This window comes from Rhinoderma darwinii, chromosome 13 (genome assembly GCF_050947455.1).
Source record: "Rhinoderma darwinii isolate aRhiDar2 chromosome 13, aRhiDar2.hap1, whole genome shotgun sequence".
Lineage (NCBI taxonomy): Eukaryota > Metazoa > Chordata > Amphibia > Anura > Rhinodermatidae > Rhinoderma > Rhinoderma darwinii.
The window spans coordinates 50,674,836-50,687,218 of record NC_134699.1 but is presented as its reverse complement, the minus strand read 5'-3'; the positions used below and the strand labels follow the sequence as shown (position 1 = coordinate 50,687,218).

Below are 12,383 nucleotides of genomic sequence, written 5' to 3'. Positions count from 1 at the left end.
GGCACGATCTACAGGGAGGCTGGTGTGGCACGATCTACAGGGAGGCTGGTGTGGCACGATCTACAGGGAGGCTGGTGTGGCATCATCTACAGGGAGGTGTGTGGCATATACAGGGAGGCGTGTGGCATGAAAACACCACAGTGCCCATGTAGATAGTGCTGCAATGCCACTGTAGTATCCACATAGTGCCAGTGCCCACATAGTCCCATAGTGCCAACTGTAGATAGTGCCACTGAACCCATGTAGATTGTGCCACCGTGCCCACGTATAGTGCCACACACAGTGCCCATGTAGACAACGCCAGTGTCCCCTCTAGATAGTGCCCATATAGTGCCACAGTGTCCATGTGGATAGTGCCACACCCCCCTGATGACAGCGCCACATGACACCCACCCCTGTAGATAGCGCGTGCCAGACACCCGCCCCTGCAGATAGTGCCAGTCACCCTCCCCTGTTCATAGCGCCAGACACCCTACCCTGTACATAGTGCCAGACACCCTCCCTTGTACATAGTTGACGTCACCGTCTATATATGGATAGTAAAGCCAGGAGCGGAATCACCGGCCAGAGGGTCGGTAACACTCTGGCCGGGGATTCCGCTACAGGAGGATCTCCTGACATCACTGTCCATATATGGATAGTGACGCCAGTGGCTCCTCCAGGAGCAGAGTCCTTGGCCAGAGCAACGGCAACGCTGTGGCAAGTGATTCCGCTCCAGGAGGATCCCCTGACGTCACTGTTTATGTAGGGATAGTGACGTAAGGGCCTCTCTGTAGGAGCGTAATCCACGGCCACCGCTCTGGCCAGGGATTTCGGCAGTGAAGTCAAGGGCTTCCCCAGGCTCAGCGCTTAAAGTTGTGCTGTGCCCTGAGAGTCCTTTTGGCCAGGATCAGTCTTTAATGACCGTCACAGGATTGATTCCTGAAAAACAGCCATTAAAAACAGTTCTATTGAGTTCTATGGGGGCTGTCTGGCCGTTAGAACGGCCCAAAATAGGACATGTCTTATTTTTTGACGGCCAGTGTGAATACTGCCATGGAACCACATTGTTCTGAAAACTGATGTTTTTCACTGTCGTGTCTATGTAGCCTTAGCATCAATATGCTGCGATGCCCCAGATGATTCTCTGCAGCACACAATAAATGGTGAAGAAACGCATAGGGCTTTGTTGGGGTTAGACAGTGAGATCAATGATTAGTTAGACCCAGTGGCGTTGTTAGTGGAGGGAGGCAGGGGGAGCTGGCCCCGGACCCACTGATATGGTGGGGCCCGCTGCTCCACCCCCCCACCATGCCACGCTACGGTATTATTCAATCTAGCAGACGTGCCGCACGCTAGGCACGTCTGCTAGAGCACGCTTCTGACGCTGCCGTCAGGAGCAGAACATGCCTGCGTGTGAGGAGAGGGTGAGTAAGCACCCCTCCCTGATGGCTAAAGTTATATAATTAGAGTTTATATGCAGGGATAATGGCTTGTATATACAGGGCTGATGGGGGTTAGTATAGGGATGATGCTGGACTACCCATCATCCCTGTATATAACCCCCATCATCCCTGTATATACCAGCCATCATCCCTGTATATAACCCCCATCATCACTGTATATACCAGCCGGGCTGGTATATACAGGGATGATGGGGGTTATATAAAGTGATGATGGCTGGTATATACAGGAATAATGGCCGGTATATACAGGCATGATGGGGGTTATATACAGGGATGATGGGGGTTATATACAGGGATGATGGGGGTTATATACAGGGATGATGGGGGTTATATACATGGATGATGGGGGTTATATACATATGAAGAATAGAGAAACTGCAGCACTCCAAACAGAAAAACTTTTATTTTCTTTAATTCACCAAAACACGGACTTGCAATGTTTCAACCCTGACAAGCTTGAGGAAGATCATGACAGGGTTGAAACGTTGCAAGTTCATGTTTTGGTGAATTAAAGAAAACTTTTTTTTTTTTAATTGCAGTGCTGCAATCTCTCTTTTCTTCATATGGATCTGTGATCTCCTTTGGACAGGGGATACTTACCTTCGTGCACCCCCCCATTAGGTTGGGATAATGTTGCTTTGTCTAATTGCTGGTCGTGCTGCTGAATATCCAAGTTTTGTAATTCAGGGTTATATACAGGGATGATGGCTAGTATATACAGGGATGATAGGGTTATATACTCTGTCATTCACTTTCAGAGTGGTCTGCAACACTTTCTAATGCAAACTCCTCTGTCAGAGAAAAGATTAAAGGCTATGAACACACACATATTTATATATATATATATATATATATATATATATATATATATATATATATATATATATATATATATCCCAAAAGAAAGTCCAGCAGCACTCCGATAATCAAGATGAAAAAAAGTGAAGTTTGTTGTGCCAACATGGCAAGTGCAACGTTTCCGTCCCACCTTGGGACCTTTTTCAAGCATAGTGATACATGCACATTCAGTGGTTTATATAGTGTGTATCCAATATACATAATCAATCTCATGATGGTCTTTGGATCGAGACTATCAGCTGGCACCCTTTACTATTGGATCTCTCACTTGGAAACAGAGTGCTGCTGCCTTTCTACTGGTGTATATATATATATATATATATATATATATATATATATATACACTGTATACACACACACACACACATATATATATCTCCAACGAGTTCATTGGGGTGGCACTGTGAACAGGATTCTTGATCCAAATTGTGGGCGCTCCACTCACCAGGCTGACCTCCAAATCTGGATAGAAGATAATGGCACAAATAAAGAGAGCGGCACTCCAGTGGACAAAATATGAAAATGAAAATGTATTCACATATAGTGAAAAGGCGCAGTTTCAACCTCACTATAGTCACTTTCAAGCAAAGAGAACAAGTAGTATTGCGGTATGTATACACACCCCCATGTCATGCATATGTTTACAAATATTAGCATAGTTAATACATCTCATTAAGAACAATTTGAGATATCAATCGTGAACAAAATATAAAGTGCAAAGTGCAATCTCATCATAACATCATAATTGTAGTGCTACAAAGACCAGCATGTGAATTTCATAAAAATTATATAGAACATATCTTATTTAATATACAAATAGTAAACATCTCTAATCACTTCCACATGTATCTAGTATATTAATCTAGCAAATTTAGCATAAAGGAAATAAAGAATTGGTGCTCACCCAGGAGAACTACAATAATCACATGTTCGTCTATGTGTGTTTGCGCAGGTGCAGAGGCACTAGTAACAATCATTGCAAAGTCACATGTTGATGATAACCAATGGAACTGGAGTAAGTGCAAATGTGCATATCATTATAGAACCCAATATCTCCATCTTAGTAATTGGCAGACTGAGAAAAGGGCTAAAGTGGAAATCTAATAGGATTGCAATATGGTCGGGAGAACTGTGTGTGCATCACAAAGCGACTTCTGCACACACACACACACACACATATATATATATATATATATATATATATATATATATATATATATATATATATATATATATCAGTGTATTTGGTGCAAATTTCTAATTCGTTTTTATTTTAAAAAAAATTTACTTTTTGAGATACAGCTGCTCTGTATCCTGTATACAGAGCGGCTGTATCTAGCGCAGAGACATGTATCCGTTAAGGCCAGTGGGACTGATTGGTTCAGTGACAGTGGGTCCTGTGTGTCTCAGACACCTAGAATCCACCTGTAAATCGATCACATCTAAGTTATGAATTTATGCTTCGTTCACATCTGCGTCGGGGGTTCCGTTCATGGGTTCCGTCAGACCTTTCAGTCAGGGGAACCCATAAACAGAAACCAAACTGAAACCACAGCCTTTCGTTTGCATTACCATTGATTTCAACTATGGAATTGATTTTGACGAAAAAAAACTTATGGAACGGAGACAAACGGAACTATGAGCAATGGAAGAGTTACCATTCAAATCAATGGTAATGCAAATGGAAAGCTATGGTTTCCGTTCTTGGGTTCCCCTGACGAACAGGTCTGATGGAACCCATGATTGGAACCTTGACCCAGATATGAATGAAGCCTTAGACGTGATCTGATCGGTAACAGCTTGATCCATGTGTTGGGGGGCCCACTGGGTTGGGGCCCACTCAGATATGTTTCGCCCCCCCCCCCAGTGCTAAACCCCTAGCTACGCCTCTGGTTAGACAGCCTGTTTATTGCCATACATGTCCTATTTTTTATGGAAGCTTTCTACGGCCCGGACACCTTCCCGTATATATACATGGGAAGGTGTCCATCGGCTAAAGAAAGGAATGGGTCGGTAATTACGGATGAAATCTACCGTCGTGTGCATGGGGCCTCAGGGCGTATTCAGCCTCAGTGCCTAGGGGAGCATCAGCTGTAAATACAGCCATGAAGGTGGTGGGTGATTTGGTTAATCTTTTAAGCTGTGTGGCACTGGAAACATTGTGGCACTGGAAATATTGTGGCACCATGCCCCAGAAAGAGGAGAATGCTAAATATCTACAAATCCTAGAACACGACAACACACAGTGAAGAAACTAAAGTTGAAAAAATACGGAATCAATACCGTAGTCGACTGTGCAATTTTTCCGTCAAAACAACGGAACCCTTACACAACAGAAGGAAACCATTTGAACCGGATCCGTCACCATTGAAATCAATGGTGATGCAAACGGAAACCTGCGGTTTCCGTTCGTTTCACCTTGGATTCCGTTCATGGGTTTCCCTGATCGAAAGCTCCGACGGAACCTATGAACAGAGACCCGACGCAGATGCGAACGAAGCCTAACTTGCAGAGGTTGCGTTAGATATTTTCACTTGCACAAGGCATCATGTACATTAGTACGAGTACAACTCTGAGATGAGTACGGTACGAGTACAACTCTGAGATGAGTACGGTACGAGTACAACTCTGAGATGAGTACGGTACGAGTACAACTCTGAGATGAGTACGGTACGAGTACAACTCTGAGATGAGTACGGTATGAGTACAACTCTGAGATGAGTACAACTCTGAGATGAGTACGGTACGAGTACAACTCTGAGATGAGTACGGTACGAGTACAACTCTGAGATGAGTACGGTACGAGTACAACTCTGAGATGAGCACGAGTTTTGTTGCAGTTTTCATTTCATTTTATAGATGTATTCACTGTCTTGTTTCTCCTTGCTTTATAGATTATTTTTCGTGTTTGACTGTTATCTATCATTTTATAATCCACCAAATAAGCAGCCAAGAAACTTTCAATTTATGTCAGTAAAAGAATGACTACTCACAAGGTTTGGCCATTACTCTTTCGACTGATGATCAAGCCAAAAGGTTCTGTAATGATTTTGACATCATATTGAACATTGTGCATGGTTGGTTGACATTGAACACGTGGTGTATCAATAGGAACTTCATAGCGTTTTTGGAAAGGATCTTTTACCTACAGTCAAAAATAAAAAACGGAAACAATAAAATGTATGAGTAAACAATTACTGGTTTGAAATCTTAAAATATATTTAGAGGTAGACTGAACAGACTGGGGTCATTTCATTTTTATGTCCGGCTAGACTTTCATCAGAAGCAGAAATAGTATAATCAAAAGTACTACATTGTATCGAACTTTTATAAGATCTGGTACTGCCTTCCTGCACCTTTTGAATACTCCTATATTTATGGCATCCCAAACACTACAGATTGTCCTGTTGTACATGACAGCTGTTTCACCTTCTCTGCATCCCTCTGCCAACTGCTCTCTCTAGGGATCAATGGGGCACTGCCCAAGTTTTAATAATATAGATCATTGGCTTACAACCTGTGAAATCAGAAACATTCGGAGGTACAGTAAGGTGGAGTTCACACAGAGTTTTTTAGCACGTTTTTTGATGCAGAAACCGCGTCAGAAAATGCGCCAAAAAACGACTCCTATTGATTTCAATAGGAGGCGGAGGCGTTTTTTCCCCGCGAGCGTTAAAAAACGCTCGCGGGAAAAAGAAGCAACATGCCCTATCCTCGGGCACTTACGTCTCTGACCTCCCATTGACATCAATGGGAGGCAGAGAAAGCGTTTTTTGCGGCTTTTTTGCCCACGGCAAAAAACTCAGTGTAAACAGGCCCTTAGGCTGACTGTCTGCATCTCTATGGATGTCGTTTTATGGCTCCGTACAAAACAGAGCCATTATACAGCCGTGTGCATTAGGCTTTAGTTTCCAATAGTTTAGCTGTGTAGCAATTTTATATAGTCAGCATGAGTATATGAGACCTATCTTGTTCAGTAGCGATTTCATAAATCATTGTCAGAGCCCTGTACCTGTCCAATACAGAACAGCATATACATAATTGAAAAGTATTTTTTTTTATCATTGATAATTAGATTTCTACTTCCTTTGTCAAGAGAGTTATGGGAACACAATTTATAAATTGTTATTTTTTTTATTGATTTCATCTTTATTACCAATTTTACAACCTTTGACAGAAGACAGTTTTTTTTTCTTCATTGTTTAATACTTTACTCTTAACTACCCCCCTTAACCCAACCTGAGCAGAGGCTTGAGAAGAAAAAATAAATAAAAAAGGAATTTATTTTGATTCGTCATTCAACTCTATATCTATTACTTATAAATTTTTCCTTGAAATTCTATTTAAATTGACACACTAACACATATGCAGGATTTTTGCATCCAACATGGGACATCTTGCACACTCTGCAGAGGACCTGATCTTGGTTTTATAAAGGCCTTTTGGCACATAGTATAAGCTATGTAAAATAAAAAAAATTTACCCCATAAGAGGAATTCGTTATATACTTTGATAAAATTTGGGCATACGTTCTGCCATTTATTCTCTGAAATAACTTCAATATTCTTTTCCACTTAGGTTTACTCTTAAATCTAACTACTGTATTGATTATATCATTTAATCTACTATACAGTAATGAAATTAACTTGCCACAACCTTTCCATCCAGTTATCAAGTTCATCAAATCAAAATTGGCTACACACATATTTACATTGTTACATAGTACGATTGAAAAAAAATACACATTTCCATCAAGTTCAACCAGGGGAGGGGAGAAAGGGAAGGGCTATGGGTAGATTATAAAACTTAATTTTACCTCTATTAATCCAGACCTATAAGGCATTAACCAATCTGCCCTAAAAAGAAAAAATTCCCCCCTGGTCCCATGTGGCGATCAGACTGGATCAACATTCAAACAAGAATTCTTCACATTTACATAGGTACTGATGTTTTTTTTCTTCTAAGCAATCTGCTGTTCCTGCGACCCAGCCTGAAGGAGAAGGGGGCCAACCGGGAGCACTTTTATTTTATCCTAAATACTTACAGTAAAACGTAGTCTTGAGTCTGTCTCAAAGAAAACCTCAAGTTGCAAAACCATTAAATCATTAGGCATGAAAGCTTTGGTAGAGCGTACAAGTGTTGAAAAATATCCATTCTCTGTGTGAGTAAGGTTGACTGCTTTGTAGCTTGGGTAGTTGACAGGAAAAAAACATGAGGGTTGTTCAGGTTCCGAGGTGTCAGTTCCTTTAAAATAACAGCACCCACGGGCTTCACATTCATCTTTGTTTAAAACCTTTTCTGGAGCACAGTCAAAGCGGTTTGCCGGTTCTAGACGACATTCTGAAGGACCAAGATCTTCTCCACAACATGTTGTACAAAGCATGAAAAACATATATAGCCTCAATGTTGTAATCTTACAATCTGACTTCTTATTTCTTTGAGAAAAATTGAGCATGTTGAATCAAAAGTGATGCACCCTGAAAGTAATCACATACATATTAGATATAGAAACATTTCATATTGGAGCAAAAATAATAAATTATGCAATTAAGAACAGTTTAACAGGGTTCTATAATTTAAAAATGTCCTTTATAGGCTGGCGCTAGACTTAGACTGTTTTTTTTTATAGTGAGTGATTTAGTCGCCTTCTATAGGAATGCATTAGGCCAGTGTTTCCCAAACTGTGGGTTATGACCCCCAGGAGGGGGGGGGGTCATGTGAAGACCTCCTGGGGCGCGAGCCACTCACCAATGGCACCGGGCCCACGGAGATGGGCCCCAGGCCAATCTTCCCATCGGTGGCATGTCCCGGTTTCAACTGTAATGCCAGCCGTGGGCGGCTCAGCGCAGACGGGAGCGATGTAATGACGTCATCGCGCCTGTCTGTCCTGAGCCACACACTGCACAGACCGGAGGAGCAGAGTGATCTCCTCCACTCATCGTGGGAGCATGGATATGTGAGTAATTATTTTATTAATTTTTTATTAGGCACTATGGGGGCATTAAGCTGTTTGGTAGCAGCTATAGGGGCATTATACTGTGTGTGGGCAGCTATGGGGGCATTATACTGTGTGGGGATCACTAAGAGGTCATTATATTCTGTAGGGAGGCACTATTGAGGCATTATAATGTGTGGGGGCAGCTATAGGGGCATTATCCTGTGCGAGGGCAGCTATAAGAATATTATACTGTGTGGGGGCCACTGAGAGGTCATTATACTGTGTGTGTGTGTGTGTGTGTGTGTGTGTGTGTGTGTGTGTGTGTGTGTGGGGCTCGCTGGGTTAGGATACACTCAGATGTGTTTCGACCCCCCCTCATCGTGTGAAACCCCCAGCTATGCCTCTGATGGCCACTGATGGACAGGTCGGGTTACATGACCCATCATCTGCTGCCATAGTTGGTTCTTTATGACGCACAGCAGCAGGAAACCTTGCGGCCGCTCCCTACCCCACCCACACTACTATCGTTGGTTTTGATGTTGCAGGGACTTATTATTCAAATTAAGCCAAGTACCAGCATCTAGCTATGAATGATGTTGACATACATCAGACGAAATGGGGCTGTACGGTAGTGGGTGTCCCAAACAATTAAGTCTCAGCCAAAAGTCTCAGCCAAAAAGTGGGTCCTGGCCTCAGAAAGTTTGGGAACAACTGCATTAGGCTAAGGTTATTTATCTTACTACAAAAAAAATCACTGTGATAAATCACTGTCCATAGGAATGAATTAGGCTAGAGTATTTATCTCACTGCAAAAAATCACTGTAATAAATCGCTGTCCATTGAAAATGTAGAGTAGCTTGAAAATCTCTTCAAAATCGCTCCAGTCAAGCAATTTATTTATTTTAATCGCTACATGCTAGGATTTCAGAGCTACACACTTGTACCGAGTGATTTTGAAGAGATTTTTTTCAGTCTAAATCATAATCATAAATTTGAGTCCATTGTATTCTGTATTAGGCCCCATGCACACGGCCGCCTGCATTTTCAGTCCGTGCTCCCATACAAAGAATGGGAGCACGGGCCGTAAAATGTAACAGAACGGACGTGTTCCATAGTTTTCGGAACATTGCTACGGCACAGCCACCCTTCCGTAGTGATACGGAAAGTTGTCTCCGGCCGATAGAACTGAATGGGCCCATAATTGCGGACTGTATTACGGTCCGCAATTACGGACAAATTTTACGGTCGTGTACATGGAGCCTTAGTGCGGAATAAAACTATGATCCTTTATTGGTCCAGATTAAAATCTGTACTGCAAAACGAATGTATAAACTTAGGTAGCAGAGTACACAGACATGTTTCTGGATACACTATTCCTTAGTCATAGCTTACCCTGTCTTACAAACACCTTATCATTATATTCCTCTTAATGACCAATCACAATTATCATGGGTCAAAGGTTATACACAGAAACCGTGTGTGACAGTATAAAATTACATTATCTTTTGTGAACTTGTACAAAGTGTTTGAACACCAGTGAAATATTTACTGCAACTGGATTTGAAATTTCTGACAAGTGTCTACCGATTCTCACCTTCAGGGTAACATGTAAGTAATGGGGTTGTCCAGGCATAAGAAATTGATGACCTATTCTCAGGAAAGGCCATCATCATTTGATCGGTGGGAGTCCGACTCCCGGAACCCTGCCAATCAGCTGTTTTAAAGAGATCTGCTCGTGAATCGCCTACACACTTGTAGCGCCGGTTCACCGTATTACAGTCTTCTCCCATTGCAGTGAATGGGAGGAGGCTTTAATACTATGAATTGCTGCTGAAGTGTGTCGGTGATTCACAGTACGTGCAGTGACAGTAATAAAGGGGAAGCAGCGCTCGTACGAGCGACGCGGCCACTTAAAAAAAGCTGATCGACCTGGGTGTCGAGAGTTGGACCCCAACCGATCAGATATTGATCGCTTATCCTTCATTTCTTATGAGTTGGCAACCCATTAAAATACTCTACATAACTGGAATTGCAATATTTTTGTATATTTTAATTTTTTCTGGTTTGTAAAGAGATGAAAGTGTTGGACCCGGACGTAAAAATGTACTCCGTTAACATGGGAACAAGGCAGCCTACTCACTAGGGCTCTCAAAGGCTCCTACCACGCCAGCCCTTCCACTGACTACTCGACCCAATCCAATCTAGTTTGAGACTGTACTACTAGGCCATGTCTCAGGCCTACTGGAAAACCAGTCCTTCTTGCAATAAAGTAAGTAACCCACTAAGACCTCTCTGCTCAGCTTGTTTCCTGACCTCCTGGCCTTTTCTTCATTGAAAAAAAGAAGTGCAGGTTGGCATACCTGCGAGGAAAGAAATCTACCTTCTTGACAGTTGTCAGAGAGGTATGTTAAACCGCTAATACACCAGGTCAACAAATACTCAGTACTAACCTCACTTTGAGTTAAAATAATTGTAGACAGATTCAAAAAAGTACATCTAACTACCAAAAATATTCATTACATTACAACACACAATGTCAATAGTAGCAAGAAACATGTTTAACATTTTAATGCTTTAAACAAATAGTCTCTAAAGGGAAGAAGTCAAACTATATACATAAAAATATACTTTACTCACTATTTTTTAAGTTATTAACCCTTGCTTACGCTCTCCGCTTTTCATTCCCACAGCAAACCCCCCCCCCCCCCCCAAAAACAAAACAAAAAACAAACCATGCAATATACGTATCATCATTTCAATTATCTGAAGGCAGAGCCGGCATCAGGACTTTCTAAGCCCCATATAGCCAAAGATTCTGAGCCTTTTATAAAACCCACCTCTGTGGGGTGGGTTTTCCAGAAATGGTAAGGACTCTGTGGGAAAGGGGGCTTTAGGGCACACAGAAGATGTCATTGGCTATGTGGTAGAGAAGTGGTAAAGCAGGGGTCACTTGTGGTCTGTGGGGTGCACATGGTGTTAGGCAGGAACAGTCTACCTATCTCCAGTTTCTACAATGTACACTGTACTCACTGCTGGCTGCCAAAGGACTCTTAGGATGGCCTCAAAGAAAGCGCCATCTCTTCACCCATACTCTGAGGAGGAAGAGAGATGATGGGAGCAGTCAGTTTGAGATAGTGGCAGGCGCTAATTGTTGCCTGAGGCCCATATAAATTTACTTAGATTAAAGTAAACTAGAATTGGGTTTAGGGGGCCCCGCTCTAGAGTTAAGTGCGGTTCCCAGAGGTGTGACCCACATCTATGAGACTTTTATGGCATATCCTGTGGATATGCCATAATTGGTCAAGATGGGAAAACCCCTTTAAGCAAAGTGAAACAAATTGAAACCTACAGCTTACAACTCACAAGATACACAAGGTCCACTTTAGACTTTTTTTTGTTAGGTCTGCAGATTATGGCAGCTGCAGGAAGGTAACGATGGCTATTAATTCCCAGTAATGCTCCTTTTCGTGACCCTTGTGTAAGGCGTTATTCTCCAGCACTCTTCCCTCTGAACAAGATTATCTGGAGCTTGGCTACACCCTAGTCTGATGAACCCAGACGGTCTCCGACTCTTCAGCTCAGCTCTGGGCACAGCCACTACCAACCTTAATCACACGGCAAAAATGGCTCCCACAGTCTCTAATTTCTCCTCTCTACTCTAATGGCGCCGCACCAACTGTCAACTGTCCTATTAGATGCTGTGGCAGCATCAACACTAATCGTAACAAGGAGCACGGACACAAGAGAGGGGAGGGCAGCCCGGACTAAACAAACATGGGGGAACATACAGATGCAGGCAGACAAGAAGGGGAGCACTGGACAGGTCCATAGGGAGAACACATAGCGGGGGGGGGGGGGGAAACAAACACAAAAAGGTACTTTACAAATTAAAGCAATAACACCATTCAAAGGGGCAGTATCCCGCCGCTCACAAGTATGGGACAGCTGGATGGTAGTATGATAAGGCCCCATGCACACAGCCGCGATTGTGGATATACTTCTACGGCCCGGACACCTTCCTGGAAATAAACGGAAAGGTGTCCATGGAAAACAGAAGTGAATGGGTCCGTAATTGCGGACCATAATTGCGGTCCGCAATTACAGATGATATTTACGGTCCTGTGCTTGTGGCCTAAGACTAG

At 42.6% G+C, this 12,383-nt stretch overlaps 1 protein-coding gene across 1 annotated transcript in view; it reads right to left on the bottom strand.

The window, feature by feature from the left end:
• The window catches only part of LOC142666385 (lysosomal alpha-glucosidase-like), a 96,417-nt gene that overhangs the window by 81,665 nt on the left and 2,369 nt on the right, over positions 1-12,383 (bottom strand). Inside the window, exons 2-3 of the mRNA XM_075846409.1 lie at positions 7,348-7,780; positions 5,297-5,448 (exon numbers count right to left, since the gene is read on the bottom strand). Of these exons, the coding sequence (XP_075702524.1) occupies positions 5,297-5,448; positions 7,348-7,758 (563 nt within the window). The 5' untranslated portion in view covers positions 7,759-7,780. The remainder of the gene's footprint in view (positions 1-5,296; positions 5,449-7,347; positions 7,781-12,383) is intronic.